The 19,185-nt window shown below is 38.1% G+C and overlaps 1 protein-coding gene across 2 annotated transcripts in view; it reads right to left on the bottom strand.

Moving 5' to 3' along the window:
- Window positions 1-329: 329 nt before the first annotated feature.
- Window positions 330-19,185, bottom strand: part of FAM174A (family with sequence similarity 174 member A) — a 35,534-nt gene continuing 16,678 nt past the window's right edge. Inside the window, exon 3 of one of the 2 annotated variants that reach the window (XM_076362816.1) lies at window positions 330-854. In XM_076362816.1, coding sequence (XP_076218931.1) covers window positions 746-854 — 109 coding nt within the window. In that variant the 3' untranslated portion in view covers window positions 330-745. Of the gene's footprint in view, window positions 855-8,850; window positions 9,492-19,185 lie in introns of those variants that run through there. The other variant, XR_012997433.1, reaches the window with a different exon arrangement.

Genomic DNA, 19,185 nt, shown 5'->3' with positions numbered 1-19,185 from the left:
AATTGTTATTCTTTCAAATTAGGACAATATTGAAATAGATTGACATTTTGCAGATGCATATATGCTCTGAAATTATTTTTCAGAATTCACTGAAATGAAACATTTTATTACTTTAAAGCTACCTTTGAACATTTGACTCATTATTTCAAATGAAATTTGAAAACACACACACACAGAGGAAGGACAAATGCATACTTGAGACTGACAATTTTGCTTCGTAGCAGGAATTGAATAATGTGTGACTTTTTTTGCTTGAAAAAGAGAAAATCATTTATGCAGCAGTATAGCAGGAGTAGGAAATACTAAATACCATTTAAATAAACCTAAAAAGGAAATTGAAAGAGTCAGAGGTTTTTCATGAAGTCTTTCAAAACATGTTTTAAGGAAACAAAATCCCTGTATTCTTTCTAGCAGACTCTGTCTTTTTCTTTTTCTCAAAGAATAAAATGACCATCCTCCCGTTTTCAGCACCTGAATCCTGTCTGAAATCTATTAGGAAAGCTTCATGTCAGCAATGGTGCACCTGGAAAAATCTGCTTACATTAAGTATGGGATCTTAGTTCCATGGGAACTAATGAGAGGGAAAATGGCTGCTCTATGCCTGTTCTCAGAATTCACAGCATACATTGTCTACAGGAATCCTTACCTGTTTTTTTTTCCTCTTGGACACTGAACACATTGCATTTCATGTAACAAAATTTAACCAGCGGTGCTGATCTTTCCTTTCGTCTTCTCTTTGATATTTCTATTTTCTACTTCCATTTTTTTCTGTCATAGGGTTCACTCTTCCATTAAATCTTCCATCTTTGCACTTCTCCAGCCTCCTTCCTCTCTGGATTCTATCTTCAGGGGTGCTGAAAGATTGGAGAACTTTGTTTTTCTCTACCCAAGCTGACACTTCCTGTCTCCTGTCCTCATAATTTTATCCTGTTTTTACTCTGTAGACAAAAAGGAGGCAATTAAAAGTGCCAGCTGCACTTATGCTTCATGTACCAGTCAAAAAAAAGGGTAATAGTCTTACAGAAATAATTTCAAAAGCTTCAATCTAGAGACACAGGCAGAACTGTGTCTCCTACTTACTCAAGAAACAGTCTAACCACGTTTCCTACGGAAAGAGAGGCCTAAATTAAGGAGGTTCAAAAGGAGGCATGAATCATATGATTACAGTGTTTAGTGTGGTCCATTTGGGTTGAGGACGAAGAAGGTTCTCTTTACAAATGATAACCATTTCAGTTCACATTTTTATTACCCTATAGAGCCTATCAACTCAAAGGAATTAACAGAGATCTAACATCTTGCCTTTACATGGTTTCTCACGTGCAACACTGAGTATAACATGGTAGTTTTACAGCCTGCAAAATACCTTAGTTTCCCAGCATTTACTCATGCATATCCCATTTAGGTGTTAGCTTAGGATTATGGAAGGCAGTCAAGAATCCATAGGCCAAAAGATAACAGTGATGAAGGAGTAAAAGGAGCTGAAGACCAGCTAAATGTTGAGAAGCGAGGGAATAAGAGAGAAGCAGAAATCCCAGTTTAGAAGTGGATTAACAATGAATGTCGGTGCCAATAAAAAACATTTAGGCTTCAGTAAGTTCTGAGTTCAAAACAGTAATGAAACTAAAAACGATGGACTGAAAATGCAATGTGCAATCAGTGATGTTGCTATGTTCATTTCATTTTTGTTGTCTTGACCCTTCCCAGCTTGGAGAAGAGAAGGCTGAGGGGTGGCCTCATCACAGTCTACAACTTCCTCAAGGGGGGCAGTGGAGGGGGAGGTGCTGATCTCCTCTCTCTGGTGACCAGCAACAGGACATGAGGAAATGGAATGAAGCTGCGTCAGGGGAAGTTCAGGAAAGGTTCTTCACTGAGAGGGTGGTCAGGCACTGGAACAGGCTCCCCAGGGAAGTGGTCACGGCACCAACCCTGTCAGGGTTCAAGGAGCACCTGGACGATGCTCTTAGTCATATAGTTTAGATTTAGGTAGTCCATCGAGGAGCAGGGAGTTGGACTCAACGATCCTTATGGGTCCCTTCCAATTCGAGATATTCTATGATTCTATGATTAATAAGATTTTAATTATCTTTTTCTGATGGTTTAGTTGTATTTCTCTTTCCAACTTTTTAAGATGCAAACAAACCAAAGTTTGGTCATTTGAAGACTACACAGTAACACAGAAGTAGTTATCACCTGCATATCATAATGATATATTTAGAAATTATATGCTGGTGTGAAATATAACCAAGCACATTAAAATAATTGCTAACTTCCTGCATTACAACAATAGCATATACTAACTTACACACTATGCAAGGATGCTAGCGTATGCTAGTTGTATACAGCACTAGCTGTATTCACAATATGATTTCATTTATTATTATTGTGCTCAGTGAATTCCTACTATTGTCTTGGGTTGCCACCAGTACACTCCACTCAGTACACTTTTACAAAAGCAATGGTACTGCTTTTATAAAAGCAGTTCACACAAGAAGAGGAATAATAGGAGATTAAGTATACAAACAAACCACCAGCAACTGCAGAAGAAATGGAAGGTATTCATCCTGACTGAAGAAAGGTACTGGTCACTTGGGGTCTCCCGGTTGTAAAAGAAAGACTTTGGTGAAGGAATAGATAGTTCTCAAAGATCTACCTTATCAGAGTAAACATAAAATGAAGCAAGTTCTCAACAATGAACTTAGATCAAAAGGAAACAGGAAACTAAAAACAATAGCATTTTATTTAAAAGATAAGGGTGTATATTTTTAAATAGGAGTGCACTGTTAGAATCTAAATATAATGACATGCTCATTCAGATTTGGACACTGCTGAGAAGAAAAGGACTTTGAAAATATGTATTCCATAATTGTGACTGTAAAACCTTTTTTTAAGAGATGCAGGACATCAGATGCTAAAATACTGCATGTAAATTTCTTTTCTTATGTACTTACAACAATAAGGCTACAGAATGCTTAATCTCATCATGACCCCAATTTAAACTTGATTCTAACTTTCCTAGCCTGATCTAGGATGTCAGTATGATTAATTTAATTTTAGTTCTTCACATCCATTTTGAATATAAATGCCTTTTTCTCTACTTTAAGAGGAATGAATGACAAAGCACCTACAACTTTATTTCCATGAATTCAGTTTACTATCACAGTGGAATCAAAAGGAATCAGTACAACGTATTCCAGCCTTTAAAAATACTGATATTTATAAATAAAAAGCATTATCACACAATAAAGAATTACAACATATGTGAATAAAAAGAGTTTTATAAAGCAGCAGACAGTGAAAAATATTTAACTTCAAGACCATGTTTCTGACACAGGTACTCTGTTGAATTGTACATGATGCTTTTTAGTTGTTTCACAAGCACAGTAATCACCTTGTTGGATGTCCTGTTTTTCAGATGTGATCTGGATGAATAGGTTGATTAAAGATCCACTGTTGCAACATGAAGAAAGGTTTAACAGCCTGAAAAAGAATGGTTAAACTAGAGCCAGATCCCTGCAGTACTTACAGTCACTTGTAACTCTATTATGGCAAGATTCAGCCATGTCTACCCATCAGTTGGAGAAAGGGCACCACAAAATGTTAGGTTTTAGTGCTAACAAACCCCTTACAACTGAGCCCATTATTGACAATTATCTACTCATTTCTGTAAAGATTCTGGGTCGAACCCCACTTAATATTATTTAGTGCAAATTCATAGATTTAAATCCACATCTTCAGAGTTTTTCTTCACCCTCCATTTTCCATTTCAAAACTGTAAGCTGACCTACAGGAATTTCCATGCTGAAATTACCATAAAACTAAAAAATTAGTAATATAGAAAATAAATGCATTTTCATACTAGTACAAATCACTTCAGGGAAGAATTGTGCATAGCATTTTTTCCCTCCAAAAATAAATACTTGAACATGCCCACTCCATTAAGCTGTTTTATGTATGCCACACTCTACTTTGACCTAAGTTTCTATCTCAGAATCCACCATGAGAGAGAGGCAGTATGTTGCCTGTTCTCATTTTTCATATGCCACAAAGAGAATTAAATTGTCCATCCACTGAAAAAATGCCAAATGAGGTTTCTTCAGAGATAATTGTCTGCTGAACCAATCTCAAAAAACACATCAGTCTGTTGTACCTATCCCAGTGGAATTCACACACTTCCTTTCCACCTTCTTTACCTTTATCTATCTTTTTCAGCGGACAATTTATTAATATGATTAGACAGAAATATTCCTTAGTGTTTTGAGGGAAACACCTTTGCCTACTGTACTTTCTCCCATAGTAGTCTTAACTATTTTTTCTTGGTGTAACACTTACTTATCTTTCATAATTCATAGCCAGGAGAATTTGACTGAGTCTGCTTAAATGAAGGTATCTGAGATAATGTAATACACAGGATATGGTTCTGTGCATTCTGCACATTGTGGTAAAGTTGTGGCTTTTGGTGCTTCTATTTAGATGCATTAGTATTTTCCTTTATAGGTCAGTTATAAATCACTCCTGCCAGCAGGCACACTACATAAAATAGGATTCAAGTGAATATTTACAGGGCATTTAAGGGGATCTTTAACTTGTTCTCACCAGGATTCCTAATTGTTAGACACTAATAAAACTAAGGATGTAATTCTTGCTAGGATTTTAAAAGAACAGAAGAATCATAATATATGCAAACAAAACACACCATTTTCAGCAATACTTAAGTTTTCAATAAATGGGGCTTGTCATCCTTTAGTTGTCCAAATGCAAGCCTAAAAAAAAAGAAAACGCTGGCTTGTTTGAGGAAACAAAGAACCATAAAATATTTTCCATTAATTGATAATACATAAGTCATTTGATAGAACAATATTGGCCATATTTTAGAATAAATACTTTCTTTACAATATGAAAGTATTTCTTAAGAGGAAGAAAAGTAAAGTCATACTTTACTGGCCTAAAGAACACCTCATGAATTCCAAAGTTCTCCAAAATTCAGATATATTGTGTATTTGAAGTTTTATAGTATATTTTATAAGGCATAGAGTAGTTCTGTTATATTTTTAATAATAATTCAGAAATCACTATACTTACATTATTTTAATACATCACTCAATAAAAATAGCATTCTGTCTTAGAGAAAGGTAACTTCAGCTGTTCTCAGTTGAGAACAATAACATAATTTTGTAAGTAAAATGTATCTCATTAAGTGTAATGAAAATTATTTTTTCTCCTCATCCTTCATAGCTGAAATATATTTGAAAGACTTGGTCCTGGTATTCACTCATTCACTGTCCTGTAGCAAATTCTGGAGTGAATTTGGAGAACTCATTTCCCTGACCTATTAGTCGCCGCATCCTATTTGATTTCCTCCTCGACAGCTTGAAAAAAGTCCTTTCTTTCACTTGAATACTTATTTCCTGCCACTTTCAGCAAAAGTTAACACCATCATGGTTTTTGGGCACTGATGTCAAGTTGTAGCAACAGACCCCATTTGTTAACAAACCTGAAATCAGAATTGACACTCTACTTAAGAACTGAGACTCCAGTCAAAAAGAAAAAGGAGATACTGAGATCCCTACAGTTGCATCTGGGGCTCATCACGGCGTTTGGTGCTCGTCATTCCTCCCTCCAGGTCCTGGTGAATCCCTTGAAAGCCAGAGCTCCGGGCTTGACGCTTAGTGCTGCCACCCTGTGGCCAAGAAAACGACTAAGGATGATCCCTGAAATTTCTAAGCTATTACACATCAGAATAACAGGAAATGAAGGATTTTTTTTAATGTAAAAAACCCAAAACTGTTTTTTGCCATAGAGGATTAAACCGTGTTTAATTAAAGGAAAGGAAGGAAAGGACTCAGGCAAGGAAGCCTTGGATACCAAATAACAAACATAAATTGCTAAACATTAAAGTGACTCAAACCAAGTATTAGCAAACATGCATTGTAATTTTCCCACAAACTTTGGTTGATCTGCAAAGTGGAGCTCTGTATACACATCCCTTTTTAGGGATTTAACTTCCTTTCAGAAGGATTAAGTCACCAGTGACTATGATTCCTGGCTATCCACTACTTCCTGCTGCTGCTGTGGCCTAAAAGAGAGAAGCAGCACTGAAATTCACGGAGTTTGGTTGTCCTTTGTGTGGCTGAGGGATCCAAACTCTTTTCAGGACCTCTGACGGCAGGAAGTCAAATGCTGCCTTTCGGTTTGCTGCAAGCACTTTTCACTTGCAGCTGCTCTGGCTCTGCCTCCCTAAAGTGTCATGTCTGTCCACATTCAACCCAGTATGACAAACTCATACTATTATTAACTAGTATTATACTCAGACATGCAAATTGGAATCTGGTGCATTAATTTCTCCTCCTCTTTGCCTCAAACATCGGTAGTTATGTCGAGGACTGACATGTTGGAGCAATCTCTCCCTGGCCAGCAGCTTGTCCCCTAACTCGTCTTTTAGTCCAGCCCAAGGATTGCACAGATTGTGGGTAGGCTCTGCAGTGTCCTCTGGAATCCACCATCCCCAGACTTCCTGTTAGTTAGGTGTTTAGGCATTAATGGTAAAGTAATTCCTCATTCATGACCCTTTCTTATTCTCATATTTCATTATTTATCTACATATAACTACACTAGTTAGACATTCATCAGAACCTACTTTAGTACAGGAAGGCCAAGCCCAACCATCTAATTTGTGTTACACGATAAGATGGGACGAACCTTTCCCTAGTTCAGAAAAGACACATTACTTAGAAACTGACCCTTAATTAAAGTTGTTACATCCTTTTATTACTCATTCATAAGAAAAATAAAAGGAAAGCTTCTGCTCTCACTTTTCTTGAGTGAAAGATCAGAAGTGGTTAGACTAGCAAAGAGTTTGTGATTTGCCCTAACTGATGCAAAGTTTGTGGCAGCTGGTAGTGGAGACTACATCTTGTAGCCGTAAAATGAAGACACTGCTGCTTCTTGCCTGTTATCCCTTGTCGGCTTCACCTGCTTAGTTTCTAAGCTCTTGGTCTGTTATTATATTTATGTTGAACCATTTATGTTGAACCATACACAGTAAATCCTTGATTCTACTTGGGGCACCTTTATCTTTCTTGTTATAAACATTTTGTAGGTAAAGAATAAAACCAAATACAAGTGGTTGGGAAGGAAACAAACCAGGTACCTACAAAACAGAGCACATAGCTGTAGCACAGCAAGCCAGATTGCTGACATGCATCTATTACAAACCAAAGTAAAGCACATCCTCAGACAATTTAAAATTTACTCCTGCCAGATAAATGGTTCCTTCAACATTTTGGTCTGCCAAGCACTAAATTCCTGCCCAGTCATCCTCGAGAAATAACTATTGCATTCTAGATAATTCATGCAGTTCACAGATCCAGCTTTGTAACAGGTTATTCAAAGCAAATCAATTCAGAATTAGTTTCTCTTAGAGAATGAAGTAAATTGAAACCTGTGGAAAGCACACTCCAAAGACTGGTCTTCTCAACACATCATCTCATATCCCTTACCCTCAAAAAAATCCCCCTTCCTTCAGAAGAATTTTTAATAAAATTCCTTCCAAAACAATCACAAATTTAAGTAAACAGCTCCCAGGTTCACTCTCCTTTTTTTCTCCTGATTACTAGCCCAGTTCTCCAAAGACAAATAACTTTTCTTTAATCATAGCAGAAGAAAGTTGCCCCCTCGTGCACATGCACTACAATACAGTCCTTAATTACATAATCAGAAAGTATTTTTCTCAAAGGACCCTGCTTCATTCCGCATGCCAAATGGAGTACACTAGAGGAATGAACTAGGGATACATGGTGATTAAAGATCTATGCATTTTATTATAAGGCTAAAAGGAAAAATAAAGGGAAACAAAATTGAACAATACTCTGCAGAAACAGATTCTACTCCAGGCTCTGCCACTGAGTCTCCAGGTGATGCTAAGCAAATCTTTTAACTCAAAATTTGTCCAGTTTGTCATTTGCTATGTATTTCTCATTTTCTGATTGATCAAATTAAGATTCTGGCTCCGATCTGTAAAAGTTCTTACAACACAATGATGAATAAAACAACACATACTTAGAACATGTGAAATGCTCCAACAAACTGAAAAATCATTCCTAGCTGTTTTAACTGAAGCAAACTTACTAAAATCAGTAACATTTTAGCCTCTCACAGCCTCAGTACCCAATCTATAAAATGGGAATAAGAACTTCTGCTGTTTCTGTGAAAATCGATTTGATTTTATTCATTTGAAGGTCTAAGCTACTATTGGCGTCGGTGTCTCGGAAGAAAGCTAAGAGGAAAGTAGTCATTGTTTATGTAGAAAAACATCTGAATTCAGGAATAAGGCCTAAATCATGCAAATGTGTGAAGAAAACAGTACACTGAAAATGTATTTATTGAGTTTCTTTGCCCTGCAGTAAACAAGGAAAGTCCTCTGGAAAAAATATTATTTAATTATATATTCAGTAATAATGATTATATCATTATGTTTATACACATATGAATTAAATTAAGGTTGCACAGAAAACCTGTACAATACTTTCCAACATTTAAGCACTTGATCTTTTATTGTAACTTCAGCTATTTTTAACTTCTTTGTATGCAATGTGGACACACACATACACAAGCCGTGAGAGAAGCTAACAAGTCAGAGAACTTCTATTTGAAATGTTGCCTAAATAAATATTGACAATCAGTTCTCAACTAAGAGATCAACTATGTTATTGAAAAGGTTTTAAGATTAAAAAAAAAAAAAAAAGAGGTATGTAAAACCAGATCATTGTTACTCTAAGCAAATTCAAAACAGCAAAAAAGGGAACACCATACTTCTGATCATGAAGGCGGCCAAAAAGTCCCCTTATGGTTAGTAACATTAAAGATTACTTGGAATAGACGTTATCAAATGCATGTGAAGATTTAAGTCTGTCTTAAACACAGGCTCATATCAAACAAGAACTTTCAAGCAAATGACTTTATTTTTGAAGATATCAAGGAGTTTGATTGCCTAGTGAAACCTGATTAAATTTTTACTTTAATACAAAACAAAGAATAATGCTTAACACAGCATGTAGTTGAATATTGCATACTGCCATCAAATATGTAATTTTTAAGTTGAATGAGTGCTCCTCTTCTCGGTACACTGAAGCATCTAACCTGCTGAATATCTGTTGTTGAACACATGCAATGAAAGTTGTTTGAAAGGTCTTCGTATGGAAGTGGTTTGCAAGTTCTTCATATGTTGCAAGTGAACATTTAAATACATCTACTTCAGAGTGAGCCAAAACTCTATGGTCTGTCAAAATTCGCTTAGTACTACTAAGTAACACATAATTTATTGACATGAACAGGTATTATGTCTGCCTGCATACTTCCACAGGCAATGGTTTTCCAGTAGCCTGATATAGTTACCTGATTTTTCCAGACAAACTGGAATTCCATTACTGTAATTTACAATGCTTCAAGATCTTAGCTGAGCAGAGACATTAGACGTAGGTAAATCCAGTTGACCTCTGTGGGAATTAAGCATATGATTAAGTGCTTTGATAAGTTTGTTTGTTTTAAAATGTGTCAATATTCATGCATAGTAAGAATATTGCAAGGCAGAGCTGTGAGTAGTGCAGTTATTGAGGAGTTAAATGTGTACATTGCTCGTAAATAAACTGTTTCTTCTCTTAGTACACTGTGTTGAGAATGTATAAGAATCTATTCCAATTAGAGCTTCTTAAGAGGGAATTAAGTACATTGTAATGAGATATAAAATCATCATGCCTAGATTGCTCCTTTACATCAAATCTAGATTTGAAATGAAAATGTTATTATCTGCTGCCTGTTTGAGCTTATGTCTATGTAAAATGAGCTTGGTTGTCCAGATGCATTCACCTTAGAAAAGTATGTCATAAATATGTGACAATGACTTACACAACTGTCCTGTTTGCACATGTCCGAGTGACTACATCTAGGTCAGTCTGTCACATTATTCCCAAGAGTTTATTTAGGCTACACAGCTTCACCTATATGCACATAACATTCTCACATGACAAGATATCAATATATCTCCACTCACACCTAGGCTAATAAACCACGGAGTGACAGCTATATCAAGATTTAAGACATGAAGAAGGCATGATCTAAGGCAAAACTTACAAGATTTACTCTGTTTGGCAAGTCTGTTCTGGGCCTCTTCTCACTACCAACTCATCAGCACCTCTCTCATCTATCATGTAGGGTGTTTTAAGCTCTGTCTGCCATTTACCTTCAATGTCCACACAAACCTCATTGAGCCGGTATGGTGTACCAACCTATGATCTACAGGGTGGAGGTAAAGAAGACAGAAGCTTTTATCAAGAAGAACTTCAAGAGACATCTAGTCAAGCACAAGAGAGGCAGCTACTGAATCTGCAACAACCTGGTCAGAAAAAAAGAGTAAGTTGTTGTCTGAGTAGTTTTGAGTTGTTAAATGGCAGTTTTTGAGCCTACATCCACCATTGTTAAAAAATTACAGGTATACAGGCTGATCCCCTCAACTTCTGTACCCATAAATTTCTGGGTGCAGGAGGTTACATTCCTAAGCCAGTTGTTGGAGCTGGTGCTATGTTCAATTCAGCAACCTGCATTTTCTGGGCTTTTGTTGCAATCCAGAAGCAGGCAACACTAACCTTCAAGGGATGAGCAGCAAGCAGTTCAGTAGTGCACAGTTAACATAATTATAACCAAGGTCTGTGGCACCACCTGAAATATTTAGTGTAAGGGGCACAGAATTCAGGACACATATCAGCTCCAACACTGCCAGCCCATAGATGAGAAATCCAGTGACTAATACAGGGAGCCTGCTGTCACGATCAAAAGAATAGAGTGAAATGACAGCAGTGTCTCAGCAGAAGTGATTCATGCATACTTACATTAAGCCTACTGGCTGTAGGCAACACTGATGTGTATCAGTATCAGAACTCCAGTAGTTGTCTCTTGTGATAAGCACCTGTTTCAAACATGGGACAACTACTACAACGTTGTCAGCAGCACTGCCTTACCTCTGTTGCTCTGGTGCCTAACATCATTCTGTACAATCATCAAAGCTATTGGAAATTCAGTGGGTCCTTAACTTCTGCCAGGTGAGCATGAACCAGGCCTTCAGGCATCATACACACCGGCTTTGCCTTCTGCACTGGCAGGATTATCATTATCTGCTGCACACTTTGTAATTCACATGAGGAATGGAAAGCCCATCCAACCTGGTGGCTTGCAGATTCATACATTGTTTCTGGAGAGTGATCCTCCTCAGGGGTCATCTCATAGGAAGGATATGTCTCCTTGCCAGAACTTATTACACAATAGAAAAAGGTGGACTTGTTGAAAGAGTGAGGAAGGCAGAGGAGGACGGAGGAAGGGAGGGGGAAGGCAAGACATGGAATTGTTCATAGCCCAGCAAAATGCAATCACTTGCTTCATATATCCAGTATGTCCTAATGATACCTATGCAAGGAGGTTCACCTTTCCCTTCCTTTCATGGCTCCCCAAAGGCAGGACCCTCCATTCCACTTCATATTCTTCCAAGTGATCTGGACACAGCCTCTCTTCCTTGAGAAGCTAACAGCAGGATGAGTCACATAAAATTAGGGCCTTTCCAAGACAGAAAACTCGTAACGTGCAACTATTTTATTGCTTTGTCAAGTGCCAAAACTGTACATAAATTCACAATAAAAGGTGAAGAAATATGTTGGCAGTACTGCATCAGTGTTCCATTGGTAGCTGTTTATCCAGTGAAGCGTACTTCCCTCTTACGTTACTAGGATCAGCTCATGGAGCTTTCCTGGTGTGAAGACCAAGTCCTTCCTCATAGCAGTTTCACTGCATGACTGGAGGGGTCCACCTTCAAGTTAAACAGACCAAGTGACTTGGAAAAAAAACAACAAAAAATCCCAAACCAAACATGTTTCTTGAGTGCTCGGCTGGTAAGGAAAAGGAAGCCTGGCTGATTAGAGATCAGTCTGGGAGCTGCTGTTGAAGAGAAGTCCATGCTGGCTGACAACAGACAGGGGGGGAGGGGAAGAGGCCTGGGCTACCAGCCAGCTCAGCCAAGGAGCTAGTAGCAGAGTATTAGGGAGTATATTCTGGAAGAAACATTTCACGACTATTTGGCAGCAAACCCAACAAGGTGGGCATCTGGCTTTGGCTGGTAACGTCAGTGGATGGATGCTCTGTCAGTGTTGATGGGATACCTGCAGCCACGCAACTGTGCTAGGTGTATGAGTGACATTATCCAGAAGTATCCTTGGGATAAAAGCTTGTGAGCCGTTCTGTTTTCATCATTGTTGGTAACAGAATTCCACTTCTCCCATTAAGAATATATAGGCTGAATGTTGGCTTTCCTTCTGTATTTCAGGACTTTCTACATTAGGCAAGACAAAGTGCCATATTCTTCCCACAACCACCAACACCCTTGTGAAAGTCTTGCTGTAGTCAGTGGCTCATTTTGTAAACTTCAAGCTGGTGCAAGTAACTAGAAAATATGACTTTGCCATGTCAGTAAAGTTCTTATAGCATACATATTTCATTCCTATGACCGCTTCCTGAGATCAAATAACACCTTAGGTACTAGATTCCCGATTGCTAGGTAGCAAGAAGAGAGACATGTATACCTTGGAGGCCTTGCATATGCTGCAGATTTTTTTAAGGGGATGCTGTATTTCAGTGCATGGTCACAGAGTCCCTGACAAGTCTGCCATGCAGGTTTCTAGAATACATGTTAACAAGATACAATTTTGAAGGGTGCAAAGGACATTATCGGCACAAGCAACAATGGTCAAAATAGGTCAGTCTATTATCAACCCCAAATGGTCTTGTTAGTCAAGGGCTAAGCATGTACAAAGCACGTGCTCTCTTCCTTCCACTGTTAGAGTTGCAGCTTCACTCTGAAGCATAGACAAGTTTATATTGCTTCTTCTACACAGAAGACTGTAGTCCACTGTCAGTCTAATACTTTAAATGAAAATATTCTCCGAACCAAATATTCAAAATGGATCCTGAAAATATCAAACTATTGTCACCTCACCATTTAACTAGAAACAGATTTTAAGAGGCTGTAGATTTAACTTTGCTAAATAAAACACACTCACAGTAGCCTTCTCTTGCTTTTGCTCACTGGAGAATGGCATGTATGCTACCCAAAACTAAACTTGTGTTTGCTGTGAGAAAAGAAACAAAATGACAATCCTAAATGTTTCAACAGGATTTTGCTCTAAAATTTCATATTCAAGGCAAGTCTCGCACTTTGACACAAGGAGTGCTGAGCACAGTTACTTTACTACAGAGGCCGTTAACAGCCCTTGCACTCAAAAGCACAACTGACAACAAGGTGACAGAACAGTAACAACTGCAATATTACTGCAACAGTAACAACAGCTAGATAGCCTAAATTTTCAATCCTAAAATTTCCTTTTTCTGGAAGAACTGTTTGGTTAAAGTCCTAGATTATGAATCAGAGGGGAAAAAAGAAAACCCAAACCCAAACCTTTGTGACTTGCAGGTTTTAATCAGAATTTTGCCCTTTTATGATTTTAGAAAGAAGACAAAACTGAATCCAACATGGGAATTTTTATTTTCATTTAAAATTTGAAATGTTATGAACAATTTTGTTTGTGGTTTGAGTTATGGTATCTAGCCATGCAAATGGGCAGAACAGTATCTACAGTGTTATAAATTGAGGAAAATATTTCAATTTCATAGGTACTGAAGACAGATGTATCTGCACCAAGGACAACATAGTTTATATTCAAATAGCAAAATAAAGAACAACACATTTTATAATTAACAACTTTTTCATATATCCTACTTTAGCTTTCTTCTTCTTGAAACTTACATCAACACAAGTTAATTTAGGGGTTTTTCTTAAGGACCGCTAGAGTTGCCAAGGTAATAAATTAAAATCTTAATCACTCTCTGCTGTTTTTATCCAGAAGACTATAAACACTTCAGTTACACCAATATTGCACACTGGAGCTCAGATATTTCTGTATTCTGTTAGTAGAGAGCATATAACATTGGAGCCAGAAGCACCACAGCTGCTCAGGCAAGTAAGCCCTGCTCTCATAGCACCTCTGAGAAAATGAATGCTGTCATGTCCTAGCTTGGATTGAACAAAGCTCTAGAACCTCCATCTTGCTTGCAGATGTAGAGCAGACCTGTAGTTATTCATATTTAATTTAGAACCCTATTTTCTGCATGTTTACTTTCTAGTATTGAATGGTTCCGATGCTGCTACAAAATCTAAGGCCCTAAATCAATAAAAGTTTAGAGCACTAAAATTGAAAATATGATAAACTTATCTTTTATATAGGTAGGAGACGAAGGAAAAAAGTTTTTCTTATGTTTGTAAGATTCAGAAAATGAATTGAATGCAAATCACTGAAGTTACACATAAGCCTCCAATCACTGAGCTAACAGCTAAGACTTCAGACCCTTCCATCTCATATGGGGGAAAATTGTGCCTAAGGGGAAACACCAACCGTTACTTTGACAGCTGTGAATATTAGCAGAAAAACTCAAACATGCATGGTGTACTCAGGTAAGATGTGTACATGATTAAGGCCAAGTGTTGCTTCAGCAGGAAAAAACAGGTATAACTATTGCTGTCTGAGAACTAAATCTACATGGCATAAAACAGCACTTCACAAACATCTGATCCAACCAAATGAACTGACTTGGATAAGAAATAGACATGCTAAGTAGGCCAGATAGAGTACTGGGCTGATGCAAATAAGCTCCTTTCGGTATTTAAGTTGGCTTATTCCTGGCTTGGTTTCTTTGCATGGTCCAGCATTGCCATATACCCAGATACAACATGCATATAGAATTTTTAAGATTATATATCATTTAGCATGCTTAAGCACACTTTAATTAAAAACTTTCACTACAACGCTACTGGGGTGGATTGAAAGCCTTTTACATTGTGCTAGCAACCACGCAGAGAGATTAGTGTGTAGACAGCTGATTCCCCGTTAGTTCTTTCAATAAATTAAAAAAAAAAGGCAGTGATCTTTTGCAAGAAGGATAGGTGGGCTATGAACACTGATGTTGCACACATACTTTCCATTACTGCCATCTCATAAACAGCTTCTCTTTTGGACACTGCAGTTCATGGAGTGTGTGAACCAGCCGGTTCATTTCCAGAATGAAATGTATTACATACCTACACCATAAGAGTACTAGGAAAGAAATTGAGGGTGCTCTGTTTAGACAAGACTGAGGGGGAGTATCTTGAAATATATGGCAGACCTGCAGTAGAACAAAGCTCTTTCTACCATTCACTATAACTTAAGTGTAATAGGCTTAACATTACTAAAAAGATTTAGATTACATATCAGGAAAAACAAAATTAAAAACCAATCTACTAGAAAGGATAGTTAAGCCTTGAACTAGATTTCTCCACTTACCTAAACAATCTTCATACTTGGAAGTGCAAGACTAACTTTCAGAAACATCGCAACAATGTCAGTATATTTGTTCCTGCTTTGATCAGTAGGTTTAATGTAAATCTTCACAGAAGTATGTTTCCTGTGTTTAGAAAGATGAGGGGCCTTTGGACTCTATCAGAGCACTGAGTAAGAACAGCTGTATTTGGTCTGACTAGAAATCCACCTAGCCATGCATCTTTTCTTGGACAGCAGGTTCAAGAGAGTAAGATCAGTGCAAACATATTGCACTTCCCCTGCAGTACCTCGAGGTTTCAAAATATTTGTGGCATACAGGCTTTTGAATGAAGTAATCTCTTGCAGAAGTCTGTGCTAGTTTAAAACCCCTAAAACTATGAGTTTCACAAAGATTCCTCATAAATACCATTTACCTTACTTATAAGCTTTTATTGTTGGATTTTTTTTTTTTTTTTAAGAAAAAGCTGTGGCAGGAATAAAGAGTTTGTTTTTAGAAATGAGTAATTCTTCATACAATGCACGATCCAGTTGGGTAGCTGTTGAACTGACACTGACTTTTCTTTAAAACATGAACAATGAAAAGCTTGGGTGAGAATGTGTATTGTTTCATCCTCTATCGATTAGGTTTTCTGAAGCTGTAACAAATGAACCTTTGTTTCTATTAAACAGAATGAGGCTTAGGGAAGAAGATCAATAAACAAAGTGCCCTTTTGGAATAACAGTTCAAAAAGATCTCTGGCATAACTTTTGGTTTTGACCTGAGGCTATGCCCTTGCCATATATAGAGTATCTCAAGTTGGAAGGGACCCATAAGGATCGCTGAGTCCAACTCCCTGCTCATTGCAGGACTACCTAAAACTAAACCATATGACTAAGAGAGTCATCCAGGTGCTCCTTGAACTCTGACAGGCTTGGTGCTGTGACCACTTCCCTGGGGAGCCTGTTCCAGTGACCGACCACCCTCCCAGTGAAGAACCTTTCCTGAACTTCCCCTGATGCAGCTTCATTCCATTTCCTTGTGTCCTGTCGCTGGTCACCAGAGAGAGGAGATCAGCACCTCCCCCTCCACTGACCCGCTTGAGGAAGTTGTAGCCTGCGATGAGGCCACCCCTCAGCCTTTTCTTCTCTAAGCTGAACAAACCAAGTGACCTCAGCCGCTCCTTGTAAGTCTTGCCCTTGAGACCTTTCACCATCTTGGTCGCCCTCCTCTGGACACACTCTAATAGTTTTATGTCCTTATATTGAAGTGCCCAAAGCTGCATACAGTACTCAAGGTAGGGCCGCACCAGTGAAGTGTAGAGTGGGACAATCACCTCCCTCGACTGGCTAGCTATGCTGTGCTTGATGCACCCAAGGACACGGTTGGCCCTTTTGGCTGCCAGGGCACATTGTTGACTCACATTCAACTTGCCATCAACCCAGACACCCAGATCTCTTTCTGTGGGGCTGCTCTCCAGCCTCTCATCCCCCAATTTGTACGTATAACCAGGTTTACCCTGTCCCAGGTGGAGAATCCGGCACTTGCTCTTGTTAAATTTCTTATCGTTGGTGATTGCCCAGCTCTCTAGTCTATCCAGATCTCTCTGGAAAGCCTCTCTACCCTTGAGGGAGTCCACAGGTCTTCCCAGTTTAGTATCATTGGCAAACTTACTTAATGTACATTTGGTTCCTGCATCCACATCATTATAAAAACATACATATTGCATATTGTGCAAAGCATAGTCATAAGCAACCAAAAGGCTTATGCCAAAAGCATAACCCTTTTGGCTCATACTCTTCCATACTTCTCCATCATCCTGATAATATCTTTAAGAAGTCTTCTCATTTTACTGTGTCTTAAAATAAGAATGCTTCAAGATGTAAGCTAAACAGAGTGCAAGCCACTTGGAACAGATGAGCAACTGTAGACAGAGAAAAATCACGCAAAAATCTCAGCAGAGGACAGCACTCCAGAGAGATCTGGGTCAATTCTGCAGGGGTTTAGCAGTTAACAACCTGGAACAACATCATCAGTAGTACCGTGAGACAAGAAGTTTGTAGCAAACAGCAGTTTATTCTAAAACTATGAAGCAGTCCAGCCACACTGGGTCTTTTGAGACCTGGGTCTTTCAGTTGGATTTTATATTATAGACCTTTCCTGGCTTTTACTAGTCAACAAGAAAAATTAAAACACTTTCTACCTCTTCTGAATCATGGATTTCTCATTCTCAGACCCATTCACAGTGTCTGAGGGTGTGTATTCCATTATCCCATCAACGCACTGTACTAATACGTTCAGACTTGATCAGGAACTACATATTCTTGTACATGCTATGTCTCAAATTGCACTAATGAAAAAAAGTGTCACGAAGCCCTCACAAACAGTAATAGATATAACATGATAGCTTTAATACTGTAAAATTTGTAAAGGTCTTTTAACAACCTTTTTTCTTTGAGTCTTCCAAGTTTTTTCTGCACATTCCATTTCTGTCTCCAGAAATTCAAGTTATTGAAGAAATCTAGCCTCTCCCCCAGCTTATTTCCCATTAAACTTGGGCTGTCTCGTATCTTTAAGGAGCTTTATTTCAGCAGATCAGCTCCCATTCTTTACTGCCCTGTTATCATCTTGACTCAAATGGGAGTAAAAATTTCCATATATGGCTACTCATTTATACATTTCATAATTAGTTGTCTTCATCTTTTTAACCTTGTGTTTTATGTCAAATTGTAAAGTGATAAGTACACTTGACATAAACTTTAGTCCCATTTATACACGGGTCAGTTACTGGCCTCTGGGGTGGCATACTCTTCCCAAAATTTTTGAAAGTATGTTAGGCTACCATAAGAACAGCTTTTCAGCCACAGCTGAAAGTACTACTGATGTTGTTGCACATATCAACAGAGGCTGCACATAATTCAGAACAGATTTCCAACTGTTAAGACCAAGACACATACAACACTGGTATTCTTGACTAATTTTGTGTCTGCAATAGCAATGAGAGCCAGTTCAGCTATTGAAATTTAATATGGTCTGGACAAGGTCAAGGAAGTTCACACCATGGACCACATAGTATCTGGCATACCAGACAACAAAACTGTCACAACTTATTACCAGTTGTATGACTGCTTTATAGACACTTATAGTGTCTATAGATCCTCATAATTCTGGAGACATGAATCCAAGAAGCCCACATAATTTTTTGGAAAATTCGTTGGGTTCCCCCCCCCCAAATTTGCTTTAGAAATGTAAATAACCTGTTCTATTTTGTTTTTCCTCCAGGAAATTCTCAAGATTTACTTCCAGGAGATGCAAGAGCTTACAATCTGAGTGTTTCCAGTGTTTCTAACATACTTAAACAGCTCAAGTATCTATGCTTAGCAAGCATAACAGCTCCTCAGGATGTACTCATCCCAAAGCCTAGAAAGATTCTACAGAATTAAAACAGTGAATTCTAGGATGTCAGGAAGACAGTCTCTACTGCTAGGGCTAACATGTACCACTGCTAGAAAAATTAAAATCTAAAGAAAGATTGCAATTATGTTAAGTTTTAACACTGATGGTCCCCTTTGTAAAGGGAAGCAACATGCTTTGCCTTCTATCATTTGTTGTTCTCTCACTTGCAGTCTGTGACACAGCTATTCTTCACTATGTCTCTAGATTCCTCAGCTAAGCCTCTCCAAGAATCAGTGCTGTGTTTTCATTTCAGTTTTATCTTTAAATATGGGCAGAAAAAGTTGGGTACAAGAGGAGAGGAAGCAAAATAAAAACTTGCATTTATTGTAAATACAATATATTTCC

Source organism: Aptenodytes patagonicus, chromosome Z, assembly GCF_965638725.1.
Source record: "Aptenodytes patagonicus chromosome Z, bAptPat1.pri.cur, whole genome shotgun sequence".
Lineage (NCBI taxonomy): Eukaryota > Metazoa > Chordata > Aves > Sphenisciformes > Spheniscidae > Aptenodytes > Aptenodytes patagonicus.
Note: the sequence above shows the minus strand (reverse complement) of the source record. Positions and strands in the feature narration are given on the sequence as shown.